Source organism: Dendrobates tinctorius, unplaced genomic scaffold (genome assembly GCF_039654945.1).
Source record: "Dendrobates tinctorius isolate UK_male_01 unplaced genomic scaffold, ASM3965494v1 ptg000061l, whole genome shotgun sequence".
In the NCBI taxonomy this organism is placed as follows: Eukaryota; Metazoa; Chordata; class Amphibia; order Anura; family Dendrobatidae; genus Dendrobates; species Dendrobates tinctorius.
In genome coordinates this window covers 901,278-922,373 of record NW_027361729.1, presented here as the reverse complement: position 1 = coordinate 922,373, position 21,096 = coordinate 901,278, and the positions used below count along the sequence as shown (strand labels likewise).

Genomic DNA, 21,096 nt, shown 5'->3' with positions numbered 1-21,096 from the left:
GATATGGGTTTAAAATATTGAAAGTTCCCTCAAAAAGACTGATAATACCATAAACACTGTACAACAATTTTTTTTACATTATCCAATATTTATACTACTATTTTAAAAAAAAGCCCAAAAGCTAAAAATATACATTAGTTAAGTGGTATTTATACAAATACATTTACTGTACTTTTCAGGTGACCAATAACATCATGAACACAAGCATGTGAAATAAATGAAACATCATTGGAACACAAAGTGAAAACGTATCCATGTTTGCCACCGCTAATGAAGCATGCCTTATAAAATCAACTTTTAGCCACAATTGTGATACATGCATGACTCCTGAAGTTTCAAAGTTTCATAATTATAAGGTTGGAGGTAGACTTAAGTATATGTAGTTCAACCTACAGCCTACCATGTTAATCCAGAGGAAGGCAAAAAGCCCATGGGGCAGAAACCAATAGATCCATATTATCGTAAAAATTCCTTCCCGACTCTACTTACGGCAATCAGGTTAGCTCCCTGGATCAACGCCCCATCAGAGAATCTAGTGCCTTTAACCTGTAATATTATATTTTTCAAGAAAAGCATCTAGTCGTCCTGGAATTTTAGTAGCACATCAACCATTCCAACATCATGTGGCAGAGAGTTCCATAGTCTCACTGCTCTTACAGTAGAGAATCCATAGACTCACAGCTCTTACAGTAGAGAATCCCTAGCCTCACTGCCCTTACAGTAGAGAATCCATAGTCTCACTGCTCTTACAGTAGAGAATCCATAGTCACACTGCTCTGACATTAGAGAATCACATAGTTTCACTACTCTTACAGTAGAGTCCATAGTCTCACTGCTCTTACAGTAGAGAATCCATAGTCTCACTGCTCTTACAGTAGAGAATCCCTAGCCTCACTGCTCTTACAGTAGAGAATCCATAGTCTCACTGCTCTTACAGTAGAGAATCCATAGTCTCACTGCTCTAACAGTAGAGAATCCATAGTCTCACTGCTCTTACAATAGAGAATCCCTAGCCTCACTGCTCTTACAGTAGAGAATCCATAGTCACACTGCTCTGACAGTAGAGAATCACATAGTTTCACTACTCTTACAGTAGAGTCCATAGTCTCACTGCTCTTACAGTAGAGAATCCATAGTCACACTGCTCTTACAGTAGAGAATCAATAGTCTCACTGCTCTTACAGTAGAGAATCCATAGTCTCACTGCTCTTACAGTAAAGAATCTGCATCTGAAATTATGATTAACCCTTCTTTCCTCTAGAAGTAGAGGAAGCCACCTTGTCAGAGTTGTAGACCTAGGAGTAAAAAGATTGTTACAAAGATCTCTTTACTGTCCCCTGAGTGTTCCCTCATTCATAACCCCATCCAATCCAAAATAATGAGATCTGGGGCAACCTGTATCGCCCAATGTCCTCATCAGCAATACAGGTTATTCTTAGTCAAAGGGGGTGCTGCAGTTAATATAGGACACCCTACACAAGAAGAAACACACGTAACGCTCTTCAATTGTCATCTGGACTTGGCACTAGAGGGCATTAAAGTAGACTTTATAAAGACCCCTATACACAGACTAATCTCAGCCGAATCCGTCAATGTAGTCTAATAAACATGAGAGACAACTGATCTTTAGGGGAGTTGTTGATCGGGCATCTCCGATTTCGGACTATCAACTGCTTTATTCTCCATAATCACTCAGCCGAGCAGATAAGAGAGACGGCCGACAACAATCTAACGTGTATGGCCGGCATAGGTTTCCTAGCACCTAATTAATTGTATAAAGGGATAAACACAAATGAAAGATTCCTTTAATTCCTGTATAACCTCTTTATAATTAGTTGATAAGATGAAAAAGTTTTTTTTTAGACTCAATCCATAATAAATAGAATGATGGAAAACTTAGCTCCAAACAGTGCTGTCATCTGCACGACCCTTTGAGCCCAAAATTATGTGGGCATCCGGCTCCTTGGAGGATCCTCTGGTGATCAACGGGCCTAACTGTATCCTGTATGCAGACCAGAGTAGTCACCCACCACACCAGAAAAAATCAGGAGGAGCAGCGCCCAGTCCGGGTGAAAAAGTGTCCAAAAGTTTATTTTGCCATCAAAATATACATCGTTTCAACCATAGCATGGTCTTTTTCAAGAACGAGTGCTAATACAAACTGAAGATGTGAACGGTGCGGGATTTTCTTGACGGAACAGCTACTAGTCCCCAGAACCGGAGACAACATGGTATGTAGTTTTTAAAAAAGGATATAGTGGTGGGGGAGAGACTTTATCGCGCCTTCTGGAGTCTTCCTTTAATTTTAGTTTTTGGATGACAAGTCAAGAGAGATTCCTTCTTTCCATGTTTATCATTCAGCTTGTAAATATATAGAAAAGTACAGTTATGCTTCTTCTGTAAAATCATTCAGAAAAGCACACTCTGTCAGCTTGAAGATTATTCCCATACGCCATAAATGGGAATAAAATCTGATAAAAAGTCCAGACAGACAAGGGCGCAAATCAAATAAAAAAAATCTCTGTGCTCATCTTTTGCAGATATGAATAGCCTGCTATGGATGTACGGTAATACAGACCTACTCTCTGAAATCCAGTACAAAGGAACAACATCTTGTTGACAGTCAAGATTTATCTCCATATTCCCCTGCCGTGCTGTAAAAACATTCTGCTGTTGGGATACAAGAAAGCAATTTCACAACCAAGGACAATTCAGCAAGGCAAACAGCTGAAATAAACCGGAGGGGGTCATTAATCAGGGGACACAAAGTGACAAAAATGAGGCTCTTGTTCAATCTGCATTATTTTTGCATCGCTTTGTGTAGCAAATAGGTCTTTCTCACAGGTGTTTAGATCCCAATAAATGGCACTTTTTTTTTTTCCAGGGGTGCATGCATTATGCCGCGCATGTTTGTGAAGAAGAGAAAGGAAACATTCCTAGAGCTCTTGATATTTGCAACTCAGCGCATTAAACAGCTTTTCGAATTATCATTACGGAGCTGAAAAGCAGTCTATGCTTTGTGTCCCTCCTACTTGTTAGCACCGTTACCGCTAGCACCGTTCTCACCGCTACCGGGCCCGGATCTGCTACCGCCAGCGCCATACTCACCGCTCCTGGTTCCATGTCTGCCGACACTCCCACGCTGTGTCAGGCTTCCCTTCATCCGGCTCCCCGGCATGCACCTGCATGAATGCTCTGGCGTGCTTCTCCTCTGCCATCGGCCGCGCACACTGTCTGCTCGCACATGCGCCTTAGGGCCCGACCACGTGTGCATTCGCAGTCCTTATCCTCCTGCGTGACCTGACCCGACAGCACTGCCTGGCCAATGGACGGCAGGCACCGGGTATTTCAGGCCACCCTCCCATAGTGGAGGCGCCTGATTATTGAGTTCTATTTCTATACTTAGGCCCTGTCTTGCTGCCGCTAGCTATTGCTGTACTACGCTTTTGACCTAACCCTATTTCTCTCCTTCTGTCTCTGTCAGAGTCTGCTCCAGTCCTTCGTCATCCTGCTGTTTCTTCCCATCTCCACCTCCACTCTTCCCAGCCTTCGTAACCTCTCCACCTCATGGTTTCCTATCTCTGTGCCTCTGCTGTACCTTCCCTGCTCAGTCTATGGTTCTCTCCCTACTACCCAGTCTCGTCTCCGTTTTTGTATTTTTCCCTGAGCCGACCCCTGGTCCTGGCGTCCGTGGTACTAGAGGTCCTTGAGCCTGCCCCCTAATGATCCCCGTATAGGGATTGGTCCAATCTGGTGTGCTCGCTCGGGGGAGTTTCAGTATAACGGTCCAGTGGGTCCACTCTTGGTACTCGCCGCCTCCGGCGTAACACTACTGTAAAGTCTATATTGTTAAAGTGGTTTTCCCATGAACAAAAGTTCATTTTAATCTATTGATTTTTGAATAATAATTTCCAAAATCGGATGCATTTAAATAAAATGTTCCTGGGCTGCGATAATCTTATAAATGTGCCGCTGCTGTGAACTGTGTAATAGTCGTGTCCGACTGTGCAGGAACATGGTCTGATTGTACCACAGCTACTAGAAAGGGGGTAGAACAAAAAAAAGAGTACAGACATTGCAGCATGGGATTACAAATTATTCTTTCTTTGAGATATAAAACATTGCTTAAAAACAGGCAGGAAAATGTTTTGCCTCACAGAAGGTATCAGCTGTGATTCTGTGCTGTCCTGTCTGTATACTCTTTTGCTTCCTCTCCTGCCCTGGAGTTGTGGTATGATCAGAGTCTGTTCTTGCATCGTCGGACACGACCATTACACAGTACCCAGCAGCAGCACATTTTTAAGATTATCTCAGCACAGGAAGATTTTATTTAAACACATCCAATTGTGGAAATTATTATTATTCCAAGATCTATTGATTAAAATGAACTTTTGTTTGTGGGAAAACCCCTTTAGTGAGTCTTTCTTATTTCTTCTGCTCTCCTGGTTACATACACCTTAAGGTGCTTTCACGTGGCGTCTGGGGACACGTTCACTGGTCCCCTCGGGGCTTAAGTCCGAACCCCCAGCAATTCGGGATCCAGACATACGCACCGATAGGGCCATATATTGTAATGGTGCTGGCAGAGTGAACGTGTGCTCTGACGGCACCACTACAGTCTAGGGACACATCGGTGCATATGTCCGAATCCGCTTTGGATCTGGGGACCTCTGCCAATCACAGTTTGGTAGCTGATCTAGCATTCCAGCAGTCAGATGCTGCTGAGATGTGACTGAAAGCATCTTGGAGAAAAGGTCCCAGAGACTGATTTGGGGAAGGCACTATACAAATCCACAAAATGAAAATATGCCGCAACTGCACATATTCTGCAATTAATCGCTTCTCTCCTAAAGTAATTATTGCAAACTAATTCTGGGCTCTCGGCCATTTATAAAGTCAAGCTACTTAAACTCTCAAAATAGCAATTTGATGTACTTACTGTTGAAAGTCAGGTAATAACCGCATTTATGAGCGGGATTCTTTTGTAGGCAGAAAGAAATTTAAAAAAAAAAATCAAAAATTAAAAAACAAACTGATATTTCATTTACAATATGAAAATTAGGCCATATCGTTTAAGACATCTGAAAACAGAAATAATTCCGCTGCCTTTTATGTCAAAAGAAAAAGACATCTCCCGGCAGATGTACGTGGAATTATCTCGGTGCATTTAGAAAATATTCAAAGAGCGGATAAAATAAAAGGTATGGGAATCTTTTCAGAAGAATCCTATCTATGGATGCTTTTTCCAATCGGTAGATCTCACAGCCGCCTGTAAGCTTCCCATAGAGACAGAATAATATATGGTGTGTGTTTAGAGAATTGCAGTTAGAAGATTTCGGATCACGTTTACAATAAAACAATAGGAAAATTATAATTGCATTTCCGCTCAACTATAATTCTGAATGTAAACCGAGAGCAAAAGGTGGTAATTAGTCACTTGTTAATTCCATATGCTCTGCAGCGTTGTGTTATTACCGATGAATTGTGTATACCCACGGCAGCGAAACATTTTATTCAAGGCTAACGTTCATTATATCTTTATTATCTACTATTGTTCTTCGTCCTTATTTGATTACCAGTATAATGTGCTCAATCTAATGGGTCAAACAGTTTGGCTTTGACATTTTCAATTTCTATTATATTTATAATGCAGAATATAAAGGCCTAAGTCGCCAATGTTGTTCTCAAAAAGTTACATAAATCAATAGTACAAGCAAATATAGAAACATTTTTAATATATCTTATCAGATATTACTTCAATTGAGAGCCACTTCTTCTCCTCCCTCCTGTGTCCATCAATCACTTAGAAATACTGCTAAAATCCATCTTACTGCTTTCTTGTACCTTTTTAGCTTACCTCAGAGCTGGAATCCCATCTACACTGCTCAGTACTACTTTTAATGTCCTCAATGCTGCTGCTTCTGACCATGTAAGACATAGGAGATACAGGAGAGCAGGAATCTCTAATGCCTTTGTATGCTGTGTTGGGAGATATCACCTACTAGCTCAGAGACAATTGAAGAAAACAAAATGTGAAAAATGGAGAAAGTAAGTGATATAATGGGCATAAATAGTGCTATTCCTCATGGACACACAAGACAGCTTATTCTGGAAGGCAACCTCAAATGGAAGGTCTTGTTCCAGCAAATGCCTATATTTTTTGTATAATGAAAAGTTTTGCAATACACAGTGGCAATTTATGCTTTTATAACTCTCTTCTTGCTGTTATTTAGCAGAAACCTTCATTGGTTACTTCCAATGACAACTTGGTCATGTGATTATGTGAATTGCAACAAGCCGTGTAACTGTGCAGCCATCACATGATCATTACTGATCTTGGAAGTCGTAAGGAATGATACAGAAAATACAAGTACATTGGAAAATTGTACAACTGCTTATACAATGAATCATCTTTATTTGGTAAAATCAAAATACTTCTTTAAAGGGATTATCTCATGAAACACTTTCTGCCCTTGTGGCGTCTCTATGACACAGAGATCATCTATGAGGCCTGGGGGTCTCGAATGACCTTGTATTGTATGGACAGCCATTCACCTCTATGGCCACCATGTAAAATTAAAATTCCTCTACAGAGTTCACAAGCTGTAAAATGAAAAATTAGCTGTCAGTTATTGACAGCAGCATTTAATGGGTTCACAGCCGTGATCGAAGCTTGCTCCAGCCCACTACTGTTAGAGGCAGATGCTGGCTGTGTAACACAGCTCATGAGCCTGCTCCATACGCACACACAGATCTTTTGCTGCAAGGTAGAAGCATCCTGGAACCAGTTTTTTTGGTTGGGTCATTGAACTTGAAAGTGTGGTGAGTGTAAACTAAACTTAAATTTCTATTAAAAAAAAACTGTATCAATGAATGTAAAACAAATCCCACCGAAGTCAAGAGGGAACAACAACCAAAAATGCAGCAAAAAAGCACAATAAGCTCCATAAAATATGCTCTCTCCGTGTCATCAAATTCCCTTCAACGTAACTGCTGTGTTTTCACAATAGCCAAGTGAAGCGAGCTGGCGGGACTATAGTAAATCTATGGTTTTTCAGCTTTAACATCACATACTCATACAGATCTCATACAGGTTTGCATTATACGAACATCGGAAATGGAAATATTCAAACCTGTAGAAATCGCCGCTGTGGGTCCACAATATCGGATTATTTGTTTAATCTTCTGCCTACAGTGGTGCCGGCACCATGCTGAGCAATACATCCTCGGGCAAAGACGAGTCATAGAGAAATGTTTACCATCGAAGACAACCTCTGCTAAGGCCGCTCTCTTCCTGTCTTTATACTTATGGAAAAATACAGTTTAGATCACTGCAAACCTAACTTTTCCATGATCAACTCTTAGCATAGAAGAGATAATCTGTGAAACAAAAATGTCCTCCATAACCCAACTACCGGGGATCCACCCGCAACTTCAAGATTCCCCCAAATTTGCACTACTGTCACTTTTATCCATCCAGGTGACCATGACATATGTCCAAATGGAGTTCTGCCACTGTACTGTGACCATCCAGTTTTTTGATAAGGGAAGTCCAAATATTTTAACGCCACCGATGAGAGAAGGCATCCTAACGCGAGAGGGGATGATCTCAGTTGTATGACATGACTTTCATATGATGTTCTACAGAGAGAACTATTGGATGTTTCAACTACATTTCTGTTATGATTCCACCACACGGCAGGGGAAGAAGGTGCCACTGAGCTCCACCCACCACTGACCCTACCTACTTGCCGGTCCCACCCTAGCCGGTGGGCGACAACTGGGCGGCGGTCCCTACCTCGGCGTAAGTGCAGGGAGCTACAGTGAGGGTAAACCGAGGGTGGAATGAGTGCAGGACAACCTAAGGGAGACAAGCAGCAGCAAGGAGGACTCCTAGAGTGAAACTAAAGAGTGAATGAACCTGAAGGGTAAAACCATGAAACCCAAGCTAACACAAAAAATACTAAGATTTCAGCAAAGACAAAAGCGGAAAGCTGGAGTCCCAGAGGTACTCAACGAAAGAGAGACCGGGAGGCTGTCAGAGGTTGTACCGGACAGCGCTGTAGGGAAGACAGGAATCCGTACCACAGAAGAATCACCGGCAAGGAGTGAGAGCCCTGTGGAGTGTTAAATAGGAAAAAGGCGGGACATAAGCACAGGAAACAGTGAAGCAGCCAATCACCAGAACGGAGGAAGAACGATGAACGAAAGAGAACTAGTTGATCAGAAACTGTATCTTAAGACTGGTTGTGTGGCACAGCCAGTAAGGCAGCGAGACTTGCTGTGGAACACAGACTAGACCCCGGTACGAATCCTGACAATTTCTATGTTTTTTGGGGAAAAGCATGGGGTGGCAGTGCTTGGTACGGTTTATTTAGAATGAACTGGACAGGCCATTTTATCTAAAAGCATGGGAATTGACATTAGACTGCCAGCCAATATCCGACTTCAAGGAGTAGTCCGTGCTTTTTTTTTCAAAAATAGTCAAAGGGCAAAAAACATTAATTAGATTCTTTTGTTTCTTATACAAAAATCTAAATGTACATTCGTGGAAAAAGTCTATCAGAAAAGCTGTCTTTGATGCAAATGACAATTCCGGAGAAATGAGAGCTGAGCTGTGATTGGCTGCTTTGCCCAACAAAGACACTCTTTCTGTTAGACAATTTTCACCTTCCTCAATGTGTTTTTCTCCATCAGATGCTATGTCCTGGAGTATTCTAGTATATGTGGTTCATGGGGAGAATAACTTCTGTAATATCACGCCATATAAAAACAACCTCAGGTTGTACAGCCCTGTAGCAAGGAATCCCACTATAGGCTTGGTGCAAATAACTCCGCCTTGGGTTGATACTTACGGTTATACAGTACTTACATGAAGCATTGCACCCTGACTGCATCTGTATATCTCTATACCTATAGGGTGTTGCAGAAAAAAAATATAAATCAATGACAGACATGTACTATGACTGGAGTTCCATACACCAGATTTAGGCCCTATTAACAAGTCCAAGCTTCAGGAAATCCCCACATGTATTCAGGCTGTCTAGCAGCCGCAAATCATGCAGCTACGGCGACAGAAACTAAATCTCCGAGCACGTCAAAATACTCGGAGATCACCCAAGCATTCTTGGGAAATCTCAAGTAACAAGTGAGTATACTCGCTCATCACTAGAGCAGATTAGCTGTGGGACTCAGGTCCAGCATCAAGGTCAATGGTACCTCCCAGATGACCTCAAATCTCTTACCTTCCAGCATCCCCGGCAAAGCATTTGGTTTGTCAGGACTGGTGCAACGTTATCCGTGTGACTTGACGTACAGATGACGTCGCGCCAACCCTAGCTAATGAAAAGCCACACCGGAGATGCCAGAATGTAAGAGATTTGTGTGCCTCCTGTCTAGCTGGCATGCATCACTGACCTGGACGTTGGACCGAAGTCCCGCGAATCGATCCGCTCATCTCTATGGGACACAAATGATGCGTTGAACAGACGGACGGAGGCAGGTCCAAGTTTCCTAATGAACTGAATGGGACTGCAAAAAATAAAAACACAGGATGACACACAGATGGCATTAAAGTTGAATCCTAGTGCTGTCCTTTTTGTCACTGAATGTTTTCTAGAAGACGCTTGGGAAATTCAATCAACTTTTTTTTCCCCATACAATGAAAATGGATGATATATGGATGGTAAAAACAGACACCCACCAAAAACAGATGAAAATCGGATTCAGCACACTGATGAAAATTTTTATGCATATGGGAAAAAACCTGTCATGTGAATTCGGCATTAAAAAATAGTAAACTTTCCAAGCGATCAGTGACCAGCTATGGGCTGGTGTAAATTTTGTCTACAATTCATGCCAATTTCTTCTTTGAATTACAAAAAATGTTGTGTTATACGGTTGGTGGAACGCACCGCTAAAAGTTCCGTCCATTAATTTGTGACGACAAATAAAACTGAATCCTTTTTTTTTCACTTTGCTATGTTTAAAGTTTTTATAAGTTCCTCCCGATGTGTTCTGCCACCTTATATTGATTATGATATCAAAACCATCCAGAATGCACACGTCCCATATGTCCCCATACTGACATCCCCTGTGTTTGCGTCATTAACTCCGATGAAGATGGAAATTCCAAGGTTGACGTCTTTGAATAGCGGAGAAGGTTATTCACAGAGATGTAAGCGTGTTAATAATACTTTTACAAATGCCTGTTTAAATCAATTCGAGCACACAAAAAAAATCAGCAATTTACAGCCTATCTATCTAATTACCAGATAATCTGTTTAAATAAGAACACAAGAGTCAGACACCTCACTCCGAAACGCCGTAACAGAACCAATCCATCTGCTTGACAAGTAGACAGAGACTTGGAATGGTAATGTAGGAAGTGTATTAAAGAAGAGTGAAATACACCCAGTCACTAATCCTTATAAGAAAAAGAATCTGTCTCATCATTTACTAGTGACTAATATATTGTATGCTGCACGAGGCGAGAGCAAGTACGTCAATAAAGTCATTACAGACCGGCAGTGACACCCGCGAAGAAGCATGCAAAACTAATATATTATTATAGAAGTACATACACTATACAGATAAACATTTTGTGCCCCCTCTACATTACTCCTACAGGGGCTTTTATGACCTTCCATTCTACATCTGTAGATATCAATATGGTGTCGGTCCCTTCCGCTCTCCTGGGAAGGTATTCTACAAGATTTTGGAGGTGTCTGTGGGAATTTTCGCCCCGTCATCCAGAAGAGCATTTGTGAGGTCAGACCCTGATGTTGGGGAGAGGACAGGCTCACAATCTCCGGTCACGTTAATTCCAAAGCTGTTGGATGGGTTTGAAGTCCAGGCTCTGTGTGGCCGGTCATGTTTTTCTTCAGCAAACTTCCACAACCATGTCTTTATGGATCTTGCACACTGGGCACAGTCATGGGGAACAGAAAAGAGCCTTGCTAGCTACACTTGGCCAAAATGTCCATCAGATGCCAGATAGAAAAGTGTGATCCATCACTCTACGGAAGACGTTTCCACTGTTCCAAGAATTCAATGGCAGCAGCTTTACGCTACTTCTAGACATTACAAAACCGGACTTGTTACCCCAGTAACTCCTATTACAGTACCGCGCTGGTATTCGTGAGCTCTGTACCTCCGGCCGTTCTGTCACGTTAATAAAGGCAGATATCATGATGAGGAGCCGGAGGTTAGACACTGGGGGTGAGGGGCCGGATACTATACACTGGGGGCAATGGGGACAGATTTCATATACCAGGGAGAGGGGCTGGATGGTATACACGAGGGAGCAATAGGGCCAGATGTTATACAACGGGGAACTGGGGCTGGATGTTATACACCGCGAGCAATCTGCACGTTATATATTGGGAGTGAGTAGCCGAATGTTATACACTGGGTGCAATGGGGCTGGATGTTATACGCCGCGGGCGAGAGTCTGAATGTTATACACTAGGGCCAGATGTTATACTCTGGGGGCAATGGGGCTCGATGTTATACATAGGGGGCATTGGGGCTGAATATTATACAGCAAGGGAGATGGGCTGGATGTTACACACCAGGGGAAATGGGAACGGATGATACACTCCGGAGTCAATGTGGCAGGATGTTATAAACTGGGGCAATGTGGCCGGATATACACCGGGAGCACTGGGCCAATTGTTATACAGTATATTGGGGGAGAGGAGCCAAATCTTATACATCAGGTGCAATGGGCTGGATGATATACACCAGGGGTGAGGGCCGGATGTCATACAACAAAGGGCGAGGAGCTGAATGTTAGACACCGGGTGCAATGGGGCCAGATGTTAGGCACCGGTGGCGAGGGTCCGGATCTTATACATAGGTGCCGAGGAGCAAAATGTTATACACAGGGGGCAATGGGATAGAATGAAAAATCTAAATTCAATAATTAAGCAGTGTGTCCTAATACTTTTGTTCATACAGGGTACATAGACACCCCTAAACAGGTATTACAGGGGCATATTAGAGAGGATGGGCATCCTTTTTATTATGAGCCGTCTCAGTTATACCTAGTAAGTCAAATTTATTTTTTTTTCGTCCCTCTGTTCAGACAAAACAGGTCATGAGTCACTTTCAAATATGTCAAGTAGACTTGTTCCGCTTCAAGAAATAAGTAAAAAGTCTAATAAAGATGTGACTCTAAAGGGGCCTTTACAAATTTTGTGACGCAGCAGCGATATCGCTGTGTGATACTTACCTCCGACTGGCTCCCCCGCTGTCTGTCGCTGATCGCGCGAGATCGTCCACGTCCATTTCTCGTTGGGCGGTTCCTGCTGGCGACGCATGGACGCGGGCGGGAGGACGTCAGCATCGCCGCGTCTGAAAGGTAAGTAACGACTGCTGCTGCGTCGCTACATCGCTGTGAGATCTGCCTGTGTGGCATCTCACTAGCGACCATTTAGCGATGCACCAGCGATTCTGACCGGGTCGTATCGTGGTCGGGATCGCTGGTGCATCTCTAAATGTAAAGGGGCCTTTACTCTAGTTTTACCTGACAGTTATGTAGTTGTGACTTAGGTGTTAAGTACTAGTAATGCTATGGTGTCAATGGTGTCAGTGGGACACAAGAGTTAGAAGATATTCAAATACAAAAACTGACTTAAAAGAGTTTTTGCAGGACTTTGATATTTACGTCCTTTCTTACCACAGACCATCAATATCGAATCAGTGGGGATACGGCTCCTTCATAGCTCACGAAGCACATAAAAAGACATTAGTGGTATAAATGGCACATGTCATAAGAAGATTTGCTACAGATTAGGAAAATAATCATAGGAAATTAAAGTTAAACTTTGAATGATTATAGGAAACAATTATTATGGGCAACAATGACTTTTCCTGAGGCAATGTTTCCTTTTCCTCAGACTTTTTCTTTGAAGTTTCATTTAGAGACTTTATAAGCAGTTACGTGACATTTAAAGGGAAGCGATCCTCAGAAAATGACCTATTGTTCAAATCAGGTTTTTGTGTTAAATGTATTTTTTTGGCCAATGTTTTCTTTCCATATCACAATATTTAATTTAAAAAAAAATTTGAAAAAAATCAATATTTTAACATGTGCTAGTAGGTTTAGACGCTAACCTCCTGTTTCAGAAAAATGCACAAGTACATTAGGCACAATGAAAAGACTCCTCCCCTATCTTTTGTGTTGAAGCATCTAATAAGAGTGCGCAAAGATCATTTTGAAGGGAGGGAGTTATCACCTGTGTATAGGCTTGTTACATATCATTGTAATTCTGCCTCTGACGATAAGAAAAATGCTGTAAACTCTTCCTTAAAAGACAAGTATGAGCTTAAAAAAGTGCCAGAAACCAGTGTGAATATTACAAGATTACTAATTTGGTGGGGTTTTTTTTTTAATAAAGAAAGTGATATGGAAAATAACAAAATATTGCCTTTTTTTTTTTTAAAGTAACAAACAAAACCTGATGTAACCAATAGGTCATTAACGGATGAAAAATGTCCTTAAATAATAACAAATAGCAAAGTTGTACAATTCTTGCCTTCAAAAGAATGAGTGCCTTCACTGATGGACATTATAAATCAGCAGCGTCTGATGAGTGCGGCTTGCATCTATAGTATGAAGGATCTGGCAAAACGTAGTAGTGCTCAACAGATATGAACAGAGACTTACAAGAGTCTTTCAAGGGAAAACAGAATCTATTTTATTCTTAAAGAAAATCTGTCACCGAGTTTTTGCTATGCAATCTGAGAGCAGCATGATTTAGGAGCACAAACACTGATTCTGGTGATGTATCACTTACGGTACAAGGCTGTGTTTTGTTGTTTTAATACAAACAGTGTTTTCTATGCAGGAGATTATCACCAACAGGACTAGGTGTCTCATGCCACCTGGTCCAACCACAATGCCAACACCTGATTGGCAGCCTTCTGTCAATATACAGTATACACAATAGGCACCCAATCAGTGGTGTGGGCGGGGTTATACGCAGCCAATCACTGGTGTGGGTGGGGTTATACACAGCTCAGCATCCCGAGTGATGTTAGATCTGCAGCAGAGTAAACTGTGACTCTATCGCAACTGCTGCACCCAGAAAACTAAGAGATACATCACTGGAATCAGGGTCTCTGTTCCTACATCATGCTGTTGTCAGATTACATTGCAAAAACCTGCTGAAAGATTCCCTTGAAGAATTAAAACCAGATAGTGATGCACATAATATTTTTCTAATATGTTTTTATTTTATGAGAGTAGATTTTATTTATTCTATTTTCTGTCCATTATTATGGGGCAAAAATCTTCCCTGAGCTGCTGCTAACTACATTTGAAGATATGCTTTAGAGCAACAAAATGGAGTAAAGATAGCAATAAACGGGAGGTGACTCTTTTTCTTCAATAGGTGAGCTTTCTAGGCACGCTCCATAATCTGTGCAGAGGTCATTGTGCAGGGAGGGTAAAGGGCTGAAATGTGACATCACTTATATTAAATGGTGGATCCTGTCTTATCTCCTGTATATAAAGTTTTTATCTGTCATTCTAATCCTGTCTGTGATGGTAATGAGACTGATGAAAAGTCTTCTGCACAGGACAGGAACAGTCTAGCATTAGGTTCAGTGGTTAGTATATAAGATTTCAGGATTTTTTTTAATCAATAGAAAAATGGTAATAAAGAAAACACTAATAATATTTTTAAAAAAATACAATTAACATAAGAACTTAACTTTAACATTGGTGAATTTCAGTATACCATGTAGCGTCCTCAGATTTCCATTGATACAATCTCTTAACGAGTCAACTTGAGTTGATAAGGTTAATACTTTAATACACTTACCGCTTTCAAAGCAGGCATCAAATATTAAGTTCCCCCTTTTTGGTTGCCCATTAAAGACAGGAGGTAAAACAATAAGTTTGCTCACGTTCCGACACATGGCGGCTTCGTTACCAATTCCATTACCTGTAATAAACAACCAACACAGTCATAATAAATCAATAGTTTGGTCTTTTTACTACTGTAAAGCCATTGTAAAATTGAAAAAAAAAAAATAGTATGCGCTTTACTACAGCACAACAGTGTGCTTGTCAAACTGGTCTGACGTTAATGTAGGTAAAGGAAGAAAGATATTTATCAAAATTGATTAAAAAAAATCCTGTATTCACGGCAGAACTGTCCTTTGGAGTTACGACTGGAAATCTGATAAAAAGATCATCTCTTAGTAACGGTTTCACATACAACTTTGGTTATTTTCTCTTGTTTTAGGACTTTAAAGGGAGTCTGTCAAGCAAAATGACATTACGATGTAAGAACATCTCCACGTAGAGGAGTTTGCCCTAGTAAGAATTTTACCTTTCATTCCGAAACCTAGTGGAAGCAGCGATGCAAAAAAGTCAATATCGACTCTTTAACGAGCCTTGCAATATGACAGGGGATAAAAGCCAAACCAGAATCTCAATTCCCACACATGGCGTTTCGGAGAGTTGCCCCTCATCAGTGAAAAGTATGAGCTCTCATTTGGCTAGGTCACCATACTTTGCACTGATGAGGGGCAACACCCTGAAACACAATGTCTGCAAATGGAAATTCTGTTTTGGCTTTTATCCTAAGTCATATTGCAAGGCTCGTTAAAAGAGTCGATATTGACTTTTAGGATCACTGCTTCCAATAATTGGCTCTAGAGTTCATGCATAGCTTATAAGTCTCCTCAATCTGACATGCCAGGTTTTTATCCTAAGGCCGGAGTCACACTGGTGATTTAAACGGCCGAGTTTCGCATGGTAATACACGGCGCTGCCGCCGGGACTCAGGAGCGGGGCATGCGGCCGCATAGCAATACATGGAGCTGCACGCCCCGCTCCTGAGTCCTGGCGGCAGCGCCGTGTATTACCATGCGAAACTCGGCCGTTTAAATCGCCAGTGTGATCCCGGCCTAAGTCTGTTTCCGCTTTTATCCTAAGTCATATTGCAAGGCTCGTTAAGGCTATGTGCACACGCTGCGGTTTTTGCTGCGGTTCCGCTGCGGTTTTGGCCCTGCGGAACCGCAGTAGTTCTGCAGACATGGTACAGTACCATGTAACCCTATGGGTTTTCAAAACCGCAGTGCTCACGCTGCGGTTACTTCCGTGCGGTTTTGTTGCATTTTTTTTTCTGCAGCATGTCAATTGTTTCTGCGGATTCCGCTGCGGTTTCACACCTTTAACATAGTAGAGGTGTGAAACCGCAGGGCAAAACCGCAACCGCAGGAAAACCGCAGGTCACTTTACCTGCGGTTCCGCGGGAAAAAACCCGCAGGTGAAACCGCAGCGTGTGCACATAGCCTAAAGAGTCAATATTGACTTTTAGGATCATAGCTTCCAATAGGTGGCTCTAGAGTTCATGCATGGCTTATAAGTCTCCTCACTCTGACATGCCAGACTTGACCTGTCCCACATGGAAAAACGTTGCCACCTTAGAGACCTTTCATTGCAAAATTCATGGTTCTACATTTCAAGAAATCATTCCTTAAATGTTTATGCAAAGTGTCCGCTGCAGAATGGGCAGAGAGCCTGGCGCACTTTCCATTGGCCAGCCATTTCTATCCCCCAATCTCCTTATATGATACCACTGACATCATTTGGGCCAGAGCTGTCTGGACTGAAATCTAGCATACATTTTTTCAATAGGATCTTAGAAGACCTGATGAATCAGCCAAGATCGGCTCCTTTTCAGCGGCTTTAATATTTACATCTTACTTTCTATGCTTTGTGCCACTTTTTAATTTTTCTTTTTCCATTAAAACTTTGCATGCTTTAGACAAGATTCGTGAAAATTCGACATTTTCCAAACTTATTTTTTGCAACTTTTTTTTTAAAAGGATTTGTGACTTTTGCTGATAAAAAGTTGCGTCAACTGGTTAAAGACAAAAATAAAGAACACTTTTTAATTTGCAGCAAATTCTTGAACCGCATGCGTAATTTTGAAGAATTTGCACTCAAAACAGTCAGCGGATTCCACAAGTCAAAAAAACAAAAGTGATTTCAATAAAGTACAAATGGTGAATTGGTCCCATAGGCCCTGACCAGAATGTTCACTTGCCGCAGCCAGTGTCTCAATCATGTTGCCCATTGCTTGCCCATGAATCTCCAGTCCTAACATGATCCCTTTAACCTCTTAACACCTTGTAATGTACAATATTTTCATCACAGGTCGCATGTGGGGTGTATTAATATGAGACTCGGGTATTACACAGCAGGCATCAACCAGTAACAGTAGCGACCGGAGCAAGCTCTGATAGCTGCTGTTTAACCAATTCCTTCCTGAGACTGGCAATTAAATGGCCTTCTTGCATCGGTTTCCATCAGCTGCACGCTGCCCCCTCTGGATGTGATTGACGGAAGCCGATGGATCTCTACTGCAGCCGGGGGGGCTGGCTCAAAGTCAATGACACTATATACTGCCGTTTGAACACCTGGAAGGTCAAGTCCAAAAAGAGAAAATATTTAAATGCCAGCATTGCCATTGTTCGGTAACGTTTCCCCCCTCAAAAAAATTCAATAAAAAAAATCAAAATGTCATATTTACTCCAAAACAGGATCAAAATAACAGCTCAGAGTGTAAAAAAAACGAGGCCTCGCACACGCCCATGGATGGGGAAAAAAAGTTACACTTTTCAGAAACTTGCGACACCAACAGAAAGCTTGAATTACAAAGATCTGAACTTTTTTAACCGCTAAAATCTAAAAAATATTTACAAATATTTAAAAAAAGATATATATAAAAAAATATAAATATATGTATATATATATATATATATATATACAGTGGGGAAAAAAAGTATTTAGTCAGTCAGCAATAGTGCAAGTTCCACCACTTAAAAAGATGAGAGGCGTCTGTAATTTACATCATAGGTAGACCTCAACTATGGGAGACAAACTGAGAAAAAAAAATCCAGAAAATCACATTGTCTGTTTTTTTTTCATTTTATTTGCATATTATGGTGGAAAATAAGTATTTGGTCAGAAACAAAATTTCATCTCAATACTTTGTGATATATCCTTTGTTGGCAATGACAGAGGTCAAACGTATTCTGTAAGTCTTCACAAGGTTGCCACACACTGTTGTTGGTATGTTGGCCCATTCCTCCATGCAGATCTCCTCTAGAGCAGTGATGTTTTTGGCTTTTCGCTTGGCAACACGGACTTTCAACTCCCTCCAAAGGTTTTCTATAGGGTTTAGATCTGGAGACTGGCTAGGCCACTCCAGGACCTTGAAATGCTTCTTACGAAGCCACTCCTTCGTTGCCCTGGCGGTGTGCTTTGGATCATTGTCATGTTGAAAGACCCAGCCACGTTTCATCTTCAATGCCCTTGCTGATGGAAGGAGGTTTGCACTCAAAATCTCACGATACATGGCCCCATTCATTCTTTCATGTACCCGGATCAGTCGTCCTGGCCCCTTTACAGAGAAACAGCCCCAAAGCATGATGTTTCCACCACCATGCTTTACAGTAGGTATGGTGTTTGATGGATGCAACTCAGTATTCTTTTTCCTCCAAACACGACAAGTTGTGTTTCTACCAAACAGTTCCAGTTTGGTTTCATCAGACCATAGGACATTCTCCCAAAACTCCTCTGGATCATCCAAATGCTCTCTAGCAAACTTCAGACGGGCCCGGACATGTACAGGCTTAAGCAGTGGGACACGTCTGGCACTGCAGGATCTGAGTCCATGGTGGCGTAGTGTGTTACTTATGGTAGGCCTTGTTACATTGGTCCCAGCTCTCTGCAGTTCATTCACTAGGTCCCCCCGCGTGGTTCTGGGATTTTTGCTCACCGTTCTTGTGATCATTCTGACCCCACGGGGTGGGATTTTGTGTGGAGCACCAGATCGAGGGAGATTATCAGTGGTCTTGTATGTCTTCCATTTTCTAATTATTGCTCCCACAGTTGATTTCTTCACTCCAAGCTGGTTGGCTATTGCAGATTCAGTCTTCCCAGCCTGGTGCAGGGCTACAATTTTGTTTCTGGTGTCCTTTGACAGCTCTTTGGTCTTCACCATAGTGGAGTTTGGAGTCAGACTGTTTGAGGGTGTGCACAGGTGTCTTTTTATACTGATAACAAGTTTAAACAGGTGCCATTACTACAGGTAATGAGTGGAGGAAAGAGGAGACTCTTAAAGAAGAAGTTACAGGTCTGTGAGAGCCAGAAATCTTGATTGCTTGTTTCTGACCAAATACTTATTTTCCACCATAATATGCAAATAAAATGAAAAAAAAACAGACAATGTGATTTTCTGGATTTTTTTTTCTCAGTTTGTCTCCCATAGTTGAGGTCTACCTATGATGTAAATTACAGACGCCTCTCATCTTTTTAAGTGGTGGAACTTGCACTATTGCTGACTGACTAAATACTTTTTTTCCCCACTGTATATATAATAAAGAAAAACCCTTATATATTTAGTATAGCTGTAATTGTACTGAACCGCAGAATCACAGTGCCAGGTCATTTTGACCATACTATAAATGCCGTAAATACAAAAAAAAAAACTAACAAATAAACAAATGAAGGATTGTGGGGTTTTTTTATTTTCATCATTTCACTCCACTTGGAATTTTTTTCTTACTTTTCGGTATGTCACATGATAAAATGAATAGTGTTATTAAAAACTGCAACTGGTTCCACATACAAAAAAGGATATGTCAATGGAAAAATAAAAAAATAAATTACAGTTCTTAAAAAACAGGAAAGAAAAAACAAAAGGGGAAAAAACTGAAATATCGCCAGGTCTCGAAAGGGTTACTAAACCAGAATAGATTTTGATTAGAATCCTTCTCAATTCCCCAAAAAATTCAGAAATTTAGCAATTTTAATAAAAGATTGCAGAAGAGAACAACTTTCGTTTGCATATATTACACTCGGTCTCCGACAGTCAGAGACAAATGTTGAAAAGCATGTAGCGGATGTGAAGAGGGATGCTCTCTTCAAAAATTAAATAGTAATACTCGGAGATTTTTAATAGAATACTCCGGTAGAATCTGTCAGTTTACATGACAAGCTGTCATTTATAAGTATTCGTATTATTAAGGTGCCAGATACTTTCGCATTTTATATTCATCTTTTAGTCACATAAATACAGAAGTTTTGACATGCTTAAATCAAAACTTCAAGCAATGTAGAATTAAATTATATTAATATTCCTTGTAAATCTGTGTTTACTCCACATTTCCTGCCAATATGTTTACAATATTGCTTCGTCGGTCGTACCGCTCGCTCGGATTTTTACTGTAATTGTAGTCTAGGAAGGATTCATTATTGGAATTAATACCACTGAGGATGAAGTTTATGAGCCAGCCGAGAGTAAGCAGCCAGAGTATAATATTTCAGAGAAAATAATATAGTACAGTAACTGACATGAGGGATACAACAAGAAAAGTATATCAAAAGCAAGTGTTTTCAGAGCTACAGAAAAGTTCTTTTTATAGAGGGTTGCCCATTTTGTAGTATCCTAATTTGGTTGTAGGTTGGACAGGTTCTCCTTAAGGTCCCTGTACAGATTAGATAGCAGCTGGTCCAACGCTCGCTGACGGCTACAGTAGAGAAAATAAGTATTTGATACACTGCCGATTTTGCAAGTTTTCCCACCTACAATGAATGGAGAGGTCTGTAATTTTTATCGTAGGTACACTTCACCTGTGAGAGACAGAATCTAAAAATAAAAACCAGAAAATCACATTGTGTGAAATAAGTATCTTGTATAATAGAGAAACAGAACTTAATATTTGGTACAGAAACCTTTGTTTGCACTTACAGAGGTCAGACGTTTCCTGCAGTTCTTGAACAGTTTGCACACACTGCAGCAGGGATTTTGGCCCACTCCTCCATACAGATCTTCTCCAGAGCTTTCAGGTTGCGGGGCTGTCACTGGGTAACATTGAGTTTCAGCTCCTTCCAAAGATTTTCTATTGGGTTCAGGTCTGGAGACTGGCTATGCTACTCCAGTACCTTGAAATGCTTCTTACAGAACCACTCCTTAGTTGCCCTGGTTGTAAGTTTTGGCTCATTGTCATGCTAGAAGACCCAACCACAACCCATATTTAAAGCTCTTCCTGAGGGAAAGAGGTTGT

The 21,096-nt window shown here is 41.2% G+C and overlaps 1 protein-coding gene across 3 annotated transcripts in view; it reads right to left on the bottom strand.

The window, feature by feature from the left end:
• Positions 1 to 21,096, bottom strand: part of AGBL4 (AGBL carboxypeptidase 4) — a 1,778,944-nt gene that overhangs the window by 1,633,606 nt on the left and 124,242 nt on the right. For all 3 annotated transcript variants that reach the window (XM_073579164.1, XM_073579165.1, XM_073579166.1), the window contains exon 2: positions 14,832 to 14,954. In XM_073579164.1, coding sequence (XP_073435265.1) covers positions 14,832 to 14,954 — 123 coding nt within the window. The remainder of the gene's footprint in view (positions 1 to 14,831; positions 14,955 to 21,096) is intronic.